Source organism: Polyodon spathula, chromosome 2, assembly GCF_017654505.1.
Source record: "Polyodon spathula isolate WHYD16114869_AA chromosome 2, ASM1765450v1, whole genome shotgun sequence".
Taxonomy (NCBI): domain Eukaryota; kingdom Metazoa; phylum Chordata; class Actinopteri; order Acipenseriformes; family Polyodontidae; genus Polyodon; species Polyodon spathula.
In genome coordinates this window covers 99,426,543-99,446,710 of record NC_054535.1, presented here as the reverse complement: position 1 = coordinate 99,446,710, position 20,168 = coordinate 99,426,543, and the positions used below count along the sequence as shown (strand labels likewise).

At 40.6% G+C, this 20,168-nt stretch overlaps 1 protein-coding gene across 2 annotated transcripts in view; it reads left to right on the top strand.

Moving 5' to 3' along the window:
- The window catches only part of LOC121305052 (cardiomyopathy-associated protein 5-like), a 49,692-nt gene that overhangs the window by 11,087 nt on the left and 18,437 nt on the right, over window positions 1-20,168 (top strand). For both annotated transcript variants that reach the window (XM_041236573.1, XM_041236583.1), the window contains 7 exons: window positions 6,618-6,713; window positions 10,931-11,164; window positions 11,781-11,803; window positions 17,402-17,523; window positions 18,022-18,156; window positions 18,608-18,754; window positions 19,917-20,064. In XM_041236573.1, coding sequence (XP_041092507.1) covers window positions 6,618-6,713; window positions 10,931-11,164; window positions 11,781-11,803; window positions 17,402-17,523; window positions 18,022-18,156; window positions 18,608-18,754; window positions 19,917-20,064 — 905 coding nt within the window. The remainder of the gene's footprint in view (window positions 1-6,617; window positions 6,714-10,930; window positions 11,165-11,780; window positions 11,804-17,401; window positions 17,524-18,021; window positions 18,157-18,607; window positions 18,755-19,916; window positions 20,065-20,168) is intronic.

Sequence of the window (20,168 nt, the reverse complement as noted above, 5' to 3'; positions counted from 1 at the left end):
CTCTGGGATTTAGGGGTGGGTTGACCAAAACAGTTGGTGGTGCTCCAGTCGTAAGTTTTATAAATATCTCTAACACAGTTCGGTCTTAAAGGCTTCACCTATGTGTTTCCCTGATGTTGGAATAGAGGAAAGGCTACTGGTGCACTTTTTCTGAAAAGAACAATTTATTATCCAAGCAGAAGTTTATGCCATGTTCATTTTCATCATCCAATTACGAGCCCTGCAAAGTGTTATTTTTTGTTTTCAGCTAGGGGAGGAACATGTGAAGTATCATGTAGCACATGTTTAGAGGCTTTCACAGCGTCAGCTGTTCTGCTTGCCTGGTGCTTCTGAGTCAGGCACTGTGGTATCTTTTAAACATCTGCCACTGCAATCACTGCCAGGGATCTCAGGGTTAATCAGTCTTCCCTTGACTTGTGATTGACACTGTCCGTCATTTCAGCTCTTGTGCTTTTGTTGTGTTTTCTATCTTTTAAGTAGGTGATACAGTACAGATTTATAATTATAGCAAAGAATATCATTATACTTCGAGAAGCTGCTCAGTTTTAATGGGATTTTGAAAACAAACAAAAAATGGCCCTTACCACATGGAGAAAACATAGAATAGAAGGAGCTGTATGCCTTCACCCTACTGTCCGCATACATTACATAAAAACTTAATTGCTGTTGTTGTGCTGCATTTTGACTGATCAAACTCAAATCTCTATCATCCCAATATCTAAAATATGAATGTACAATATATCATTTTACATTCTACAGCTAGGCGACCTCTAAGAATGAAATTAAGATCTTTAAGATTTAACAAAAAAAAAGGCAGTGAATGGGTTAATGGTCATGTGACACTAAACATTTATTTTACATTTAATTTAAAATGACACATCCAGCACCCAAAATAAGAACAACATTATTTTAAGATGAAGTTTTTAATCATTAATCACAGGCTCAATAGATCCTCAATAGAACTGTCATGCACAGCAGTGGATTGACTGACAGGCGTAAAGGAGCAGCAGAATTCTGGTTCGCTACAATTGCAGTGCAATGGTTTGAACTAAAGTGCAAGGGCAACCACACTGAGCCATGTGTAGCAGTGAAGTAGGTACAGTAGCCCTGGCGACTTTCAAAATGTGGTAGTCAGGTACCGGCTCAGGGTATACCTTTACACCCAGATTTTAAACCCAATCCCTTGGCTATAGTAGATGGCCTCGTTTTTTACTTCTAGCTCACGTTGTATAATCTGGATCCCTTTTTAAACTGAAATTCCCTTTGAAATTACTTAAACATGCATGCATATTTATTCCTGTTTCCAAACATTTTGTTTAAATGGTTGAGATACAGCATTAGGCTATTGTAGACTGATTGATCTACAAGGTGTTCAATCAAATCAATAACTAAGCTATTTATGGCAAAGTGGCATCCAGCCCAAAACGTGCCGTAGCAAAAAACTAAATGTGGTGGATTGCTTGTGTTTACTTTTTTTACTAGTCTTCAGTCAGAAAGTGCGAGCCAATGACAAGCCTCTGCTCCTCAACGAGACCAATCAGTAATAGTCAGAGGCGGGTTCTTGACAGACAGCAAATATGTGCACCAAAGCAAAGCCTGCCCCCAAACAGTAATAAGAGTGATGTAATTCAGTAAGGACTTCCTTTGGCAGTGTGGGTTTATGGAGGTGTCTGTCCGCACACCCTGTACATTCATGTGTTACGTACACATACTGCGGATGGTGATCTGCAGATTACACAGCACAGTGTGTCTTTATGTACTAGTTATGTAACAGTAAAAAATACAGCTCTTAAAAGCCCTAGCACTAAACAGCAGGCTTAAAGCTGTGGCTTGCAAGCTCCATAGATTCATTCAGCATGTATTAAAACTTGACAGAAAGGGGGACTGTTTCAGACTAGCACTAATAATGGTAAAGCGAGCTGTGTTATTTAAACTAAATAATTGAATATGCCGCAGTGTAGGGAAGCTGCCAGTTGTCATTTATCAAGGTAAAGAACCCACATCTCTATTTTCTGGAATAATCAAAGTCCTTCTTTGTATTCCCCTCTGCTGTTTTCTGTTGGTCTGGTTTTCTTATTCAGGTCTCAATGGGAGAGATGGTTCCGACTGCTTTTAGAAGCTGCTAGATCTGGATAATGATGTCATGATTGTTTGGCTATAGCCTATCCTGAGAAAAGGTCCTTTCTAAGTGCAATTTATTATTATTATTATTATTATTATTATTATTATTATTATTATTATTATTATTATTATTACTGTTACATAACTAGTACATAAAGACACACTTTATGTACCATTATTATTATTATTATTATTATTATTATTATTATTATTATTTCTTAACAGATGCCCTTACCCAGGGCGACTTACAAAATACTACAGATTGGGTTAAGTGCATTAAAGGCAGAGTGCTATATTGTCCAGAAGGGAAGAGTTGAGTTTTACAGGTGTTGTCTGAAGAGGTGTGTCTTGAAAAGGTGCCAGATGGTGGTCAGGGACTCGACAGTCCTGACATCCATAGGAAGGTAATTCCACCACTGCAGGGTGAGGATGGAGAAGGAGTGGGCTCTGGAGGCAGGGGAGCATAGAGGAGATACAGCCAGTCTTCTAGTGCAGGCGGAGCGGAGAGGTCAGGTGGGGGTGTAGGGAGAAATGAGGGTCTGGAGGTACCTGGGTGCAGTCTGGTCAAGGCATCGGTAGGCGAGTACAAGAGTCTTGAACGAGTGGGAGGCAGAGAGAACACCAGGCTTGCTGCGGAGTTCTGGATGAGCTGGAGCGGTCGGGTGGCGGATACAGGGAGGCTGGCCAGTAGGGAGTTGCAGCAGTCTAGGCAGGAGAGTACCAGAGCCTGGACGAGGAGTTGCATGGAGTAGTTGGTGAGGAAGGGTCGGATTCTTCGAACGTTGCTCAGGAAGAAACAGCTGGGAGTAGGAGAGGCAGGGGTCCAGGGTTACTCCAAGGTTCTTAGCTGGGGAGGAGGGAAAGATGGTGGTAGATTCCAGAGGAATGGAGATAGAGAGATCAGAGGAGGAAGATGAGGATGGTAAGAAAAGGAGGTTGAGTTTGAGGTGATGCGATTGCATCCAGGAAGATATAGCAGACAGACAGGTGGAGATATGGGAGGGTATGTTGGGGTCAGAGGGGAAGCAGAGGAAGATCTGAGCATCATCAGCATAGAAATGGTATGAGAAACCATAGGATGCGATAAGGGGGCCAAGGGAGTGGGTGTAGAGAGAGAACAGGAGAGGACCCAAGACTGATCCTTGGGGGACTCCTGTTGCGAGAGGGTGAGGTGTGGAGGTTGAGTCGCGCCAGGTTACCTGGTAGGTACGGTCGGAGAGCTAGGAGGAGAACCAGGCCAGAGCAGTGCCAGAGATTCCCAGGTCAGAGAGAGGATAGGAGAATAGAGTTATTTAAATACAGCTAACATTAAGACTTGGAGTGAGGCCTCAAGTAGCCACTGGGAGAGATTTGGAAAAGGTCCTCACTCTACCTGTCCTTGCTCTGACTGCCACAGCTAAGACTGCCCTTGGACGTGTGGCCCACTGTTTGCCAATTTATACTGTCCTGCAGGTGTAGAGCTCGTCCAGTGTGTACACCATATAAATTCACTTTAATCAACCACAGCTCTGAACACTTTAGAAAATGAATTCCTTCAACCAGCTAATGTAGTTGCATCAGCAACAAGCATTCAATTGTACTTCCCAAGATCACTAGTGTCTTCCTTCTGAGTGCAAATAGCAAAACACAATCCAAGCAGGTCAAAGGGAAAAACAACATTCATTTTAACACTACAGCCATCTAAGAGACACACCCAAACTTTTTACTGAACAATGCATTTTGCTGTGCAATGGATGTGCAGTAAAGTGTGGAAATGTAATAATTATTTTTACCCTCTTAATTTTTGAATTGTGATTGGTTGGGACAAATCCGGGGGTATATTGTATGGAGCCATGGCAGTCTTTCTATCTGCATGTCAAAATGAAATGACATTGGATGTAGTTCATGGTCTGACATTATTCAAGCATCCCTGTGAAGGAAGCTTCTAAGTTTTAGTAAGTCATGGCCATTATAAGAAATGAACCTTTTTGTAATTTTACTAAATTGCAGTTGCTGCTGTGTCTTGGTGGAGACAGTTTCAGATAGTGGCTTTATATTAGTGGAGTACACTACATGCACAGCCTTTTTAAATGTTTTGGCAACCTTGACACTGACCTCTCTCCTAATTTGACGGCCATATTACATTCTTCACATGTTACTTCAGGTTCACAAACCATTAGATCATACATACCATACCACTCCCCTAATACACCTATGTGTAGCTGTTGTTGGGTATTGTATAAACTGTTTGCAGGTCTACCCACTCAGCTGCCCCCTTATGGGATAGAACCACTGCCAGGCCAGTTCTAGCTTTCTAATTGGATTTGATTTCTAATTCTCCAACATTACATTTTGTTCAAAAACACCTCCAAGGAGCGAGTGCTGCACGGTAGAAACACTGATAAGAAGCAGCTAAGATTTCCTGATTCTACAATAAGTGACTGCTAAATTTGGCTGGGACCATGTTGAACATTTGTAGTAGCAGGAAATGTGTTCACTCTGAGTTTGTTTTAATGAGAATTGACTGTTAATATTACTCAGCTGTAGGGTCACAGTTTAAGAAACTAAGACACTAATACAGGCATTTCCTAGAAAATAATTATTTCTCATCTGGGACTAAATGCATGAGGAAAAATGTAACAAACAGCTAGTTTCCCTTAATTGAACATGTGTCTTTAGTAATTAACAGGAATTAATAACCTGTTGTGTGCTTGTAATATTGGAAAGACAATTCCTGTTTGTGCTTTCTTCTGTCACACAGTAGTTCTGATGAATTCAAGTGACACAAGTGCTTTTAAAGTAAATCCTGTATATAAAATATACATGCTTGGAAGAAGAATGTCTCTCTTTATCAGGTGTGACAGGCGAGGAAAAGTCATTTTGCCCCCCAGAACTGGCGTCCTATTTGTCATTCCTGTTTAATAGCCTTGATGTGAAGTGCTGACTGCTTTAGCTTCACTGGCAAGGATTGAAAATGAATGAAGAGTTTGAAAAATGCATACCCGCCGAGCAGAGAGAGCACCTGTTTAGTTAATAGGAAATATCTGTGAGTTATTGTTTGTCTTTACGTATTTATATGTTTTGACTCCAAACAATTATCTTGTTCTTCTTAATTTGCTTCTGAATTAACAACTGAGAGCCACTAATCTATGTTGGGGCACACTATAATTTTTTTTTTAATTTTTAATAAGCATCTATTCGGAACTTAATTATAAATTCTGTTTTATCACATTATGAATATTAAATAACAAATGAACTGTATTTTATTTCTGAAGGTAAGTTTAGATATGTATTAGGTGTAATCTTCTCCTTTAACAATGAGCACCATTGAGTTCTGTTGGATTTCCTTTGCCAGATTCCACATCTGTCAATGGGTGCAAATATACCACTAGATTCTAGCGCCAGGGAACCTCAAGTAGCGCCAGCAAAATTAAACGGTGGCACCAGTAGACTATGTTTAATTATTTTTTTTAATTACTTGGCAACCATAGATTATGATAGTTTCTCATTGGTTCTGGACTACTCACATGACCCACCCACACTCCTCATCATACACAGGAGAGAAGGTTTGTGTCGTGTGAGAAGTTTAACTGCAGAAACTGGTTGCAAACATGTCTTTGCAGCGCACTTTAACCCAATTATCAATGAAATGAGCAAGTCAAAAAGGTATGTGGGCCACAGTAAACTTAACAGGCAACGATAAATGCATTTTACGGTTTTCAAATATTAAATAATGTTTCGCAAGCCTCTTCATTTTACCAGTTTGAATAGATGTATATAATCATGGATTTAATTTAAAATCAAACCAGTTGTTGCAGCTAATTGTAAATCTGTTTTGGAGAGAGGGGTTTGGTGAGTGAATCTGTGTTAAAACACGATGTTTGTTCAGTGAAGGCAAATGCCCAGCCTGGCATTTTGTTGGTGTTTTGTTAAAGCTTTATTTTGGCCTGTGTGCCTTTTTTTTGTGTTTTTGTTTTATTTTGTGTATTAAAAGTGCGCTTTAGCATTAAACTGCAGCCTTACTTGTCTCCGAGTCTCAGTCTCCCACTACCCTGCAACATAATCCATCAATAAAATGAATTAACAATGTGCACAGGCTTCTTTCTAACTATCAAGTGTAGCAGAATTCAGGAGCTGCTGTTTTGTTAATATGTCGAACGTTTCGGTTACTCAGGCTTGCCGTCTTCGGTTTCTTAAAATTGCAGTTTTGGTCTTAAGCAATTATACATATAAATGTCCAGGACACGATTATGTCCAATAATGTTTATCAATAAGAACTCATTGAAGAGCGGGGTGGGGGGCTGATAATTTAGCAACAGTCGGCTCTCTGGTGCTAAACTTTCAAAACAGTTTAGCACCAGTTTTCAAACTGATTTGCACCTCTCTGTCAAGTACTCCAGTTGGAGCAATCTGATATAATATACTTTGAAATGGGGTTTTTGCATATACTAATCTTGCATTGCATTACAAGCACGTCTCCATGTGTGCTTCATGTTTCCTGTTTGTTTTTCTTACAGAATAAACTAATTGAGTACATATCGGAATTGCAAGGAAGAGCTGAAAAGATTGAGGATCTGGTGGCAGAGTTGGAACTGGCTTTTAATACAGTGGAGGTGAGAGTTATTCCTGAAGTGTTCCAGCCTGAAGGCTGAAATTCTTTAAACAAGCAAATTGCACCAAGCCGTAACAACTGTGTGCGTATTTTGCAATAATAAAAAAAGTAATCAAAGAATGGCCTAATCCTTCGAGATTAATACTGTAATCTAAGAATTGTCTAATCCTTTCAGATTAATAGTTAAATCTTGCACTTCAAATAATCTCCTGCATTTGGCAGTTTGCAAAATGTGAATTTACAGATTGAAATCCTCAGAAAAGATTAGAGTAGAACTTGCTGCAATTCTGTACAAAAGAGGAGATGCTGACACAGGAGTGTTCATTGTGTTGAATTCACTGATCCAAGGGATAAGATATTGAAATGACCAATAGGAATCTTCAGAGTAAGAAGAATAAACTGTATTTGTTCACTCATGATATAACGTTATTTTAGAATTAGTAACACCAGTGCCATTGCTTATTTTAGGACAGGACTCACAAAATTTTGGTAATGCTACTTGCCCTTCGGGCAGTCTGTTATCGACATTTGGTTGTCCAAAACAAAGTCATGTTGCCCATAATTGACCTATGGACCGTGATTTGTACAAAGTACACTGTACTTTAATATAGGTACAGTATCTCAGGGTTCACACTTTTTCAACATCAAAATTCCATACTTTTTCCAGATTTCCATTTGTTTTTCTCAGACTTGTGTTTTAGTTAGTTTCTACTAGTTTTTTGATAGTTATCCACTAGCACTAGCCGCAGAGCATTATAGCTTTTTGATCCAGAGCAGAAGTTGCTCCTGGTTTTCTAAAAGTATTTGTCAGAATCTGGAGGTGCATATCTAGCAAGAGACAATTCAGGTATGCCAAAAAGTATGATACAATCTAAGAAATGTCCAATATTTGAGAACTACGTTGCATTATTTACAAAAATAATATACAAAGTTGTATACTGTAAGTATACTTGTGCCAAAATAGGATAGAATAATGGTACCAATAGTATACTAAAACCAGACAATTTTGGCACAAGTATACTTGCAGTATGTTACTTTTTTGTAAGGGATGATATTGGATTCTACCCTCTGTTAAATGTTGAACACTATGAGTGATGAAAAATAACAAAAATGAAATAACAAATGTGCACACATTATATTAAAATGTACAAGTGTCGTGTATTAAGCATATAAGTCAAATAGTAAATACAGTACATCCTCACCCTGTTTGGGTCCAAAGCCTTTTGTTCGCTGTAGTAAAAGGACAACCCAAAACAAACACTATCAGTTGCTGGAGTAAGTTAAGGAAGACACCTTGGATAAAGACATTCGCTAAACTATTAATATTAGTACTGTTTTATTATTACAGTATTTGTCCCTACTAGCACATAATAATAATAATAATAATAATAATAATAATAATAATAATAATAATATAATAATAGCAATGAGATTGTGAATAAAAAATAAAGCGCATCAACAAAGTTTCAGTTTTGTTTCAATTGCAAATCATGGTTCCTTATGTAAAAAAAAAAAAAAAAAAAAAAAAAAAAAAAAAATCAAATGTTTTTTGCAATGCCGGTTGCATAGACCTGTAGCGCCAACATCAGTAGCAGTTTGATTTAAAAAAATATATAGACTGTTGCTACACTCGGTACAATAAATTACAAGCAAGCACCATACATTTAAAATAACATTACCAGTACATTTTATTAATCACATTAAAGAAATGCAAAAAAGCGATGTTAACATGCTACGTGCTAAATCTCAGTGATAACAACTACCGTATTCGATTTATTTATTTATTTTTTTGAGAAGTAACGTTAACGATTTAATAAAGGTAAGAAGATAGCAAAATGTGAATCTTGGTGAGCAGAGTACAGTAGCTTGTAATTCCATTTTGTAACTTTGTTTAAAAAATCATAGCCTTCAATATAAAAGTATATACTTTGGCTGTCGTAGTGTCCATTTTACCCTTAGTTTCTCTGGAGAAGACACTGTCGTGACATATACCAGCGCGCTGACGAGAGTTGAGAGGGGTGTTACACGGGGCAATCCTTGCGGGATTTGGTCACAAGCAATGTGTACGTGTTCGTCACCCCAGAAATCACTCGAGCATTACCAATAAAAAATATTGATCCCTCTAAATGTGTTTTACCAGGATGATGTGTGAGTGGAATCTCGATTGAGAAACCGCTGTTTGATTAAAGCACAGAACATTATCTTGTTACAGAGTAAAAATATCTGATTGCCCGTCGGGCAAGCAGCCAGAAAAACACGTTGTCTGACAGATTTTTTTGGTTGTCCCGGAAAGTCGGGCTAGCGATTTTGCGAGCCCAATTTTAGGGTTTAATTTAATTAAGCAATAACACGACCCAAAATGAAATGACAAGATAGTACAGAAACGAAAGGTGATTCATGATGTGGAAGGTGCTGAGGGTGTTATTTAAAATTAAAATTGCCTTCTTTAACAGCTGTCTAAAACAGTTAAATGATTACACTATGTAACACAATTTTTGTTCCTGGGTAGTAAGTGTTATTTCCTAATTGCTTATGCCTCAAAAGTATAGAACATGGCTATTATTCCCCACAGACTTTGCTTTTGTGACCAGGACAGTGATGTTTTGAAATGTACCTATTTCCAATTTTTGTTCCTGGGTAGTAAGTGTTATTTCCTAATTGCTTATGCCTCAAAAGTATAGAACATGGCTATTATTCCCCACAGACTTTGCTTTTGTGACCAGGACAGTGATGTTTTGAAATGTACCTATTTCCAATGAGAAAACGGGCGAATTTGTGTCTTTTCGTTCACATAAAGTCAGAAAAAAACAACATATGAACCAAATTAACATGTATTTATACTAAAGTAATACAAAAATGACTACAAAAGATTTAGAAGTGAGTAGTTTTTCGAGATTTACGATTATATTGTAAATCACTTTCACGAATCAGCCCCCAAATGTAGTCTCCCATCATGTTCTTGTTATACTGTCCTTGGTAGCGGCGTTCAAAGTCCAGTATATCCTGGTGGAAGCGCTCGCCTTGCTCCTCCGAGTAAGCTCCCATGTTCTCCTTGAATTTATCAAGATGAGCATCAAGGATATGGACTTTGAGGGACATCCTACAGCCCATTGTGCCGTAGTTCTTCACCAGAGTCTCAACCGGCTCCACATAGTTTTTGGCCTTGTGATTGCCCAGGAAGCCTCGAACCACTGCGACAAAGCTGATCCAAGCCGCTTTCTCCTTACTAGTGAGCTTCTTGGGGAATTCATTGCACTCCAGGATCTTCTTTATCTGTGGTCCGACGAAGACACCGGCTTTGACCTTTGCCTCAGACAGCTTAGGGAAGAAGTCTTGAAGGTACTTGAAGGCTGCCGACTCCTTATCTAGAGCTCTGACAAATTGTTTCATAAGGCCCAATTTGATGTGCAGTGGTGGCATCAGCACCTTCCGGGGGTCCACCAGTGGCTCCCACTTGACGTTGTTCCTCCCCACAGAGAACTCGGTCCGCTGTGGCCAGTCCCGCCTGTGGTAGTGCGCCTTGGTGTCCCTGCTGTCCCAAAGGCAAAAATAGCAGGGAAACTTGGTAAAACCGCCTTGGAGACCCATCAGGAATGCCACCATTGCAGTCTCTTGATGCCATCTCAGAAAAATGCAGATATGTATCCACTTTGGCAGCTGGAACTAAACTGAACTGGTGGGCTTAAGGCCCCTTTATTTATACTACTATTTATATTCCTGGAAAGTTCTAGAAAGTTCTAGAAGTTACTCCAAGTTTACTCAGCACTGAATCTGTCTGGAATGTTCTGGAAAATCGGTAAATTTCAAAATATCACTGTCCTGGTCACAAAAGCAAAGTTTGTGGGGAATAATAGCCATTTTTTATACTTTTGAGGCATAAGCAATTAGGAAATAACACTTACTACCCAGGAACCAAAAAAAATAAAAATTGTTACACAGTGTTATTAGCTTTCAAATGAGCCAGAAATACAGAGCCTTAAATGTAATAACTTGGCTGTGTATTTAACCGTTTAAGGTACAAGGGACATGTGTCCCACAAATACAATAAGGTGCCCGCAACAGGGTTTCAAATTCACTGAAAGGTTGGATCATCAGTTTCCTCCTGGTGTTACCAGACTCACTCTGAAATGTATTTGAAGAAGAAAGCATTTGAGCCAGTGCTGGATTCCATGTGTATGCCAGGGTAAAGCAATGCCGCTGTGTTTGAATAACACCTAGGAGAACTGCAGCAGGACAGAGCAGCTGCTGGACGATCAGAACGAGGAGATGGTGAAGACGGTGGTGGAACAGTACAGCCAGATGTCTCAGAACTTGGAAGAGGAGAAGAAGAACAAACTGGAGCAACTGTATGACCAGCTTGTCACCTTCCAGGAGAGCACAGAGTCTGCCAAGGAGATCCTGGAGAAGAGTGTGAAAGAGGTGGAGGAACCCGACGATCTGATCTTCATATCTGTGAGTGCAGCACACCAACAATCCCCTGAGCAATGAGACACACACCCCAGTAGCATGAGCCCATAGATAAAGCTCCACCCCCTTGACTTCCTCAAGAGTCAGTCCCCTTCATTGCTGAGGTAGAAAGAGTAATGCAGTCTGTTCATTGCTGAGATAGAAAGTGTAATGCAGTCTGCCCATCTTTGAGAACAGAGAGAAACTGTGTAAAAACATAACATTAACAACTGCTAGCTCACTAGCAAATAAACAGTTTTTTAAGGCTAACTTTTTGTTTTTATGGTAGACTGTAGAATCAAGCGTGTCTCTTTGTTTGTGTGTGTAGGGTGTCTTCACCTTACCTGACAGTGAAGCCCATTTGTTAACATGTTAGTAAGTTACTGTACTAATTATCAGTAAACAAAGAGAAATGAGGCAGCTTCTGATTTGAAGCATAGGAGATGAGTGTGGTAAGAAACGCTTGCTTTATTGTCATGTCTGGTACTATTCTCACTCTACAATGCATTATTCAGTCCTATAATATAGTAGACTTACAGTATATGCATTATTTCTGTAGATTCCATGTGCATTTCACTTTACAAACTAAACAAAACCATTCTCCCCTCTTTCTTGTCCTCAGTCCTCCAACGACATTAGCAAGAGGTAACTTCAAGAAGTTTGCTTACTGTGCCAGTGAGATACTAACTATGGTGGCTGCTCAGGCCAGATTGGTTGGATTCTTGTTTAATGTGTATTTACATCTGCATGACACTTACAAGTTTGTGTCTGATGTTGTGTGCAGCATATTGGTTAAAGTAAACCTGACCCACCGTTCACAAGGGTTTTTTTTTTTTTCCATGGACAAAATCTAACCCTTTTATTTGGCTGTCCAGTGGCATGAAATGAGTTACTCTCAATATCACAATGTTACAATGTGCAGGAAAACTATTCCTTGGGATTATGAATACAGAGTTCAACCCAATAAAGGGAGATTTATTTATTACCCCGAGTACTATAAATCAAGAATGCTTTCTTAAAAACAATGTTGAATTAGTGTACAGTATATTATTACATCAGGAGATTGTATTTAAGTGTGTACTAAAACAGAGCTTTGGAGTCTAAAGTATTAATCAACCTTTAACAGTCTTGTGCATTTCACCATCGTGCAGTGTACTTATTTTCTCTTCTATTTTAAATGAACTGCATGTATGGCCAATTCAAGTCATCAATTAAACTAGACAAGCACTAATTTGTCTATTTTGACAGTTTTCCAGTATTTTCAGTTCTAGTGGTTTGATTTCTTATGCACAACATTTGCACATAGCTGTAGTTTTGTTGTGAAATAATTTGAACCATGGAAACATTAAGACGAGTTTCTGATAACATATTGCATGTTTCTTTTAGTTTACCATGGTGAGTATGCACAGTAATTTTGCCATGCTTTACTCATGTCTTTACAATGCATTTACCATACTATCCTGTAGTCTGTCATGTTTCATTTAGCTTGCATTACCATACTATCTGTGCTTTACTAAAGTTTGATTTTACCATACTCAGCTTGTACAAGGCTATGATGGGCATTATAGTTCTAAACAGATTAAAGTTAATTTAATAAAGCTGAGCATTTTGCTCAGAAGTACTTGCCTCTAATTATCTCACTGTCCAGTCCTGTAATAAACAATAAAGTAGTCTTGCATAATGCAAAGTCCTTTCATTATAATTAGTGGGTCATTAAATTAGGCTGATTCTGCAATGTCCATTCGATTGAAAACTTACATGGCTGCAAGTTGCACTGCTTTGTAAAGCATGCAGTACAACGGGCTTGCTGCCAGCCTTTCATATAGCATGCAGTACAACAGGCTTACTGCCAGCCTTTCATATAGCATGCAGTACAACAGGCTAACTGCCAGCCTTTCATATAGCATACACTACACAGGCTTACTGCTAGCCTTTCATATAGCATACACTACACAGGCTTACTGCCAGCCTTTCATATAGCATACACTACACAGGCTTACTGCCAGCCTTTCATATAGCATGCAGTACAACAGGCTAACTGCCAGCCTTTCATATAGCATACACTACACAGGCTTACTGCTAGCCTTTCATATAGCATACACTACACAGGCTTACTGCTAGCCTTTCATATAGCATGCAGTATAACAGGCTTACTGCTAGCCTTTCATATAGCATGCAGTACAACAGGCTTACTGCCAGCCTTTCATATAGCATGTAGTACACCAGGCTTACCGCCAGCCTTTCATATAGCATGCAGAACAACAGGCTTACTGCCAGCCTTTCATATAGCATGCAGTACAACAGGCTTACTGCTAGCCTTTCATATAGCATGCAGTACAACAGGCTTACTGCCAGCCTTTCATATAGCATGCAGTACAACAGGCTTACTGCCAGCCTTTCATATAGCATACACTACACAGGCTTACTGCTAGCCTTTCATATAGCATACACTACACAGGCTTACTGCCAGCCTTTCATATAGCATACACTACACAGGATTACTGCCAGCCTTTCATATAGCATGCAGAACAACAGGCTTACTGCCAGCCTTTCATATAGCATACACTACACAGGCTTACTGCTAGCCTTTCATATAGTATGCAGTACAACTGGCTTGCTGCCAGCCTTTCATATAGCATGCAGTACAACAGGCTTACTGCTAGCCTTTCATATAGCATGTAGTACAACAGGCTTACTGCCAGCCTTTCATATAGCATGCAGTACAACAGGCTAACTGCCAGCCTTTCATATAGCATACACTACACAGGCTTACTGCCAGCCTTTCATATAGCATACACTACACAGGCTTACTGCCAGCCTTTCATATAGCATGCAGTACAACAGGCTTACTGCCAGCCTTTCATATAGCATGTAGTACACCAGGCTTACCGCCAGCCTTTCATATAGCATGCAGAACAACAGGCTTACTGCCAGCCTTTCATATAGCATACACTACACAGGCTTACTGCTAGCCTTTCATATAGTATGCAGTACAACTGGCTTGCTGCCAGCCTTTCATATAGCATGCAGTACAACAGGCTTACTGCCAGCCTTTCATATAGCATACACTACACAGGCTTACTGCTAGCCTTTCATATAGCATACACTACACAGGATTACTGCCAGCCTTTCATATAGCATACACTACACAGGATTACTGCCAGCCTTTCATATAGCATGCAGAACAACAGGCTTACTGCCAGCCTTTCATATAGCATACACTACACAGGCTTACTGCTAGCCTTTCATATAGTATGCAGTACAACTGGCTTGCTGCCAGCCTTTCATATAGCATGCAGTACAACAGGCTTACTGCTAGCCTTTCATATAGCATGTAGTACAACAGGCTTACTGCCAGCCTTTCATATAGCATGCAGTACAACAGGCTTACTGCCAGCCTTTCATATAGCATGCAGTACAACAGGCTTACTGCTAGCCTTTCATATAGCATGCAGTACAACAGGCTTACTGCCAGCCTTTCATATAGCATGCAGTACAACAGGCTTACTGCCAGCCTTTCATATAGCATACACTACACAGGCTTACTGCTAGCCTTTCATATAGCATGCAGTACAACGGGCTTGCTGCCAGCCTTTCATATAGCATACACTACACAGGCTTACTGCCAGCCTTTCATATAGCATGCAGAACAACAGGCTTACTGCTAGCCTTTCATATAGCATGCAGTACAACAGGCTTACTGCCAGCCTTTCAAATAGCATACACTACACAGGCTTACTGCCAGCCTTTCATATAGCATACACTACACAGGCTTACTGCTAGCCTTTCATATAGCATGCAGTACAACAGGCTTACTGCTAGCCTTTCATATAGCATGCAGTACAACAGGCTTACTGCCAGCCTTTCATATAGCATGCAGTACAACAGGCTTACTGCCAGCCTTTCATATTGCATGCAGTACAACAGGCTTACTGCCAGCCTTTCATATAGCATGCAGTACAACAGGCTTACTGCCAGCCTTTCATATAGCATACACTACACATGATTACTGCCAGCCTTTCATATAGCATGCAGTACGACAGGCTTACTGCCAGCCTTTCAAATAGCATACACTACACAGGCTTACTGCCAGCCTTTCATATAGCATACACTACACAGGCTTACTGCTAGCCTTTCATATAGCATGCAGTACAACAGGCTTACTGCTAGCCTTTCATGTAGCATGTAGTACAACAGGCTTACTGCCAGCCTTTCATATAGCATGCAGTACAACAGGCTTACTGCCAGCCTTTCATATTGCATGCAGTACAACAGGCTTACTGCCAGCCTTTCATATAGCATGCAGTACAACAGGCTTACTGCCAGCCTTTCATATAGCATACACTACACAGGCTTACTGCTAGACTTTCATATAGCATGCAGTACGACAGGCTTACTGCCAGCCTTTTATATAGCATGCAGTACAACAGGCTTACTGCCAGCCTTTCATATAGCATGCAGTACAACAGGCTTACTGCCAGCCTTTCATATAGCATACACTACACATGATTACTGCCAGCCTTTCATATAGCATGCAGTACAACAGGCTTACTGCCAGCCTTTCAAATAGCATACACTACACAGGCTTACTGCCAGCCTTTCATATTTCATACACTACACAGGCTTACTGCTAGCCTTTCATATAGCATGCAGTACAACAGGCTTACTTCCAGCCTTTCATATAGCATGCAGTACAACAGGCTTACTGCCAGCCTTTCATATTGCATGCAGTACAACAGGCTTACTGCCAGCCTTTCATATAGCATGCAGTACAACAGGCTTACTGCCAGCCTTTCATATAGCATACACTACACAGGCTTACTGCCAGCCTTTTATATAGCATACACTACACAGGCTTACTGCTAGCCTTTCATATAGCATGCAGTACAACAGGCTTACTGCTAGCCTTTCATGTAGCATGCAGTACAACAGGCTTACTGCTAGCCTTTCACGAATGACTTCAAATTATATAAAATAAATGCTGCTTTGTCTTGTTGTGAATGTTGCCATGTTTATCTGTTGAAAATATGATTGTGTATATGTACATCAGTGCACCGTAGTCTGTGGAAAGCATGTCATTTTCAAATCCGTACTGGACACCCATCTAGTAGGTGCTCCGTGTAGAGTAGAGAATGCGCCCTATAGCTTGTAGATCGCAGGTTCGAATCCAGGCTATATCATTGCCGACCGTGACCGCGGGTTCCGGGGGGGCACAATTGGCGGAGTGAATCGACTGTTCACCGCACACCAGTGAGCCCTGTGGCTTACAGTCATTCAGATCTGCATTGTCCTCCAGCACTACAGGTCTGGTGGCTTCGCTGTGGGCCTGCAGTGGAGTCATTCAGATCTGCATTGTCCTCCAGCACTACAGGTCTGGTGGCTTCGCTGTGGGTCTGCAGTGGAGTCATTCAGATCTGCATTGTCCTCCAGCACTACAGGTCTGGTGGCTTCGCTGTGGGCCTGCAGTGGAGCCATTCAGATCTGTGTTGTCCTCCGGCACTACAGGTCTGGTGGCTTCGCTGTGGGTCTGCAGTGGAGTCATTCAGATCTGCATTGTCCTCCAGCACTACAGGTCTGGTGGCTTCGCTGTGGGTCTGCAGTGGAGTCATTCAGATCTGCATTGTCCTCCAGCACTACAGGTCTGGTGGCTTCGCTGTGGGTCTGCAGTGGAGTCATTCAGATCTGCATTGTCCTCCAGCACTACAGGTCTGGTGGCTTCGCTGTGGGTCTGCAGTGGAGTCATTCAGATCTGCATTGTCCTCCAGCACTACAGGTCTGGTGGCTTCGCTGTGGGTCTGCAGTGGAGTCATTCAGATCTGTTTTGTCCTCCAGCACTACAGGTCTGGTGGCTTCGCTGTGGGTCTGCAGTGGAGTCATTCAGATCTGCATTGTCCTCCAGCACTACAGGTCTGGTGGCTTCGCTGCAGTGCGAAAAATGCCGGATTGGCAGGAACCCTTTTCGGAGGACGCGTGTTTCAGCCTCCATTTTCCAGGTTGCCAGGGGGTTGCAGCGGTGAACTGGGATAAAAACTAATTAGTATTCCAAACTGGGGAGAAAATGGGTGAAAACCGTTGGCGATGACTAAATAAATAAAAATAAAACTGGACACCATTTATAATAATATTGTTCCCTGATGGTTTTAATTTGGTGTCTGTACTTAGTATTGCTGGGTGTACATTATTAGACTGTGTTTGTTACACTGTGTTGTCATTAAGTGAATATAGCTAGCTTTGTGTTGATAGACTCAACAATGCCCTAGAGACAACTGTGGCTCTAGAACTGGCCCCCAGTGCTTTCCCTGTGTTTGAAGATTATGCCAAAAGCACATCGGGAAATGGACAGAAGCTACTGAAAAGCATTGCTGGTAAGAAAGACCTCAGTCTTTTACACAGAGCAGCTAGTGACTGGAGAGAATTATATATACTTTAATAACTGACATGCATTTATTATGGTGTTATTAAAGGTTTTAAAATCCATGCTTTTACGTAATAAAGATAGCCCTGTTGCCTCCTGGTACCTTAATCATATCTTGTGCCAGACCATGTGATAAACAGCAAGCATGCCAGCAGAGTGCTGCAGTTTATCTATATCTAAATCTATCTATTTTGTGAGGAACGAAATGATTCTCAGCACAATAGAAGCTGGGGCTAGTGACAATGTTAATAAAACTAATAACTGAGGAATTGTGTATTACTGGTTCACAATCCGAGCTGTTTTAGACCCAAATAAAAAGTGTTACACGAATGATACAGGAGCTATAAGACACCCCATAGTAAACCTCTGTAATACATGTCTGGGCTCACAGATTGACTTCTCCTGTCCTGTTTGTCATGGTTTGCTTATTAAATGCAGTTTTGTTCAGTTCCTCAGACCCCAAAGCTACAGCCGCAGGAAGCAAGCTCTGCCACCAGCTCTTCTGTGATGGTCTACTGGAAGGTGAATGAGGGTGATGTTATTGACTGCTTCCAGGTCTACTGTATGGAGGAACCACAGGGAGGTACAGACCACAGCTACTGCTGGCTCATTCATTCACTCTCTTAAAAAATAGGCTCTGTGTACTCTCTCCAACCAGGTACCTCATTATTTTTAAGGCTTCATTTTTTTTCAAGGATTAACCGATTTCTGTGGAATTTACCCAATGGCACGTAATACGTAACTGCCGTGAAAATGCCCATTTCTGAAAGAATAGCGTAAATATATTTCTTTTCTTACAGAAAAATATATAATTATAGGAATCTCGACACATATTACATTACATTGCTGCTATTACCGTAGCTTGTGATACACAGGAGTCCAGCAAGGAGCCACAGTCAAGCTGGCTTCATTTTTTCAATTCTTGACAAAATTACAAGTAGAAGGGAAACAGCAGCATTCACCCTTTAGCATTGTGTAACATGCCTGTGATTCCTGCTGTTACCTTGTTAACGTGCGTCTGTTTAACCCTGTAGCCATGTCTGAAGAATACAGAGTGACAGTGAAGGAGAGCTATTGCACACTGGAGGACTTGGAGCCTGATAAGTGCTATTTGGTGTGGGTCATGTCTGTGAACTACACAGGCTGCAGTTTACCCAGTGAGAAGACCTCTTTTAGAACAGGTAAGAGATGCCTCGTGTTTCTGGAGGATGGTATTTCACACTCGGTGATAACCAGTGCTTGAACCGAGTCGGGACTTGGCAGTATGCAGTGCCGCCTCTTCTGTATTCCAAAGACTCATGGACCAGCATTTCATATATACAGAAATATGTCCTAAAGTGCATCTAGAGATGTTTGAAAGTTGCCGCTGTGTGCTTGAAAGCATATAGCTTCCTGGGAGTTGCATTTCCCAAGTGTATATGATTCTAATTGGTTTATTTTGTAGTGTGTGTGTGTGTGTGTGTGTGTGTCTATATATATATATATATATATATATATATATATATATATATATATATATATATATATATATATATATATATATATATATATATATATATATATATATATATATATATATATATATATATATATATATATATATATTGCAGTTTATTTCAGTGATAAAAATGTATGTGGATCCAAATACCACCATCATTTAAATCAAAATCCATCTGTGTGTCCTCTCAATTTGCACTTCCCCTTAACTTTTCATATTATCAGACTGGAAAAAACAAATTACTTGCGCAATTTCACAATCTTGATTTCTTTCTGCTGCTATCATGGCCCCTGGAACTGTCCTATCAAAAACAGGTTACTGTAAGTCAGTTGTCATTAGAATAGTTTACATAGATAACCGTTGGAATCAGAAATGCAAAATGGCAGCAATATTATCACATCTGCTCCATCTTGACTGAATTCCCATTAAACAGTGTGCTCATTTAAAAATGCTTTTCTCCTTTGTGAATCTGCCTTGGTGTCAAAGCTCATTAGTTTACCAGGCCCCATGTCAGTTACTGTACTCTGGTAATTGCTGGCAGGTAGATAGATATAAGCCACTTATGCACTTCAGTTGAATAGTCACGCAGTATCCTCTGTGTGTTCGTTATTCCAGGCTTCCTTTCTGATTCACTGGATGAACTTCATATGTGTCCCAAAATGTAAAACTTAAAATTAATAAACTGGAAGATCAAATGATGGTGTCATAGAAATCTCTGCATGGATTGACACATTTTGAAGATTAAATTGTGACTCCCATTTGACCTGCGGCCCCCCCATACTTTTCTTTGATGAGCGCAAGTGCAGAGTCCGTGGGATTCCCCCTCTCTCCTGTTGGTTTTGCAGCTCCCTCGGGCCCTGTAATCAAGCCGGAGGAATGCACCGTGTGCTGGGACACAGCCACCATCCGATGGAGCTCAGCAAACCTGGATGCCGTGGAGTGCTTCACTCTGGAGTACTGCAAGCAGTACGCTTGTGAGGGAGAAGGGCTCAGGTGGGTCAGGCGCTGGAAGGCCATCGCTGTTACCAACATTGGTTTCAATGTAACATTCTTGCATCGCTCTGTAAAGCAGTGCTCCATTACCAGCATTGGTTTCA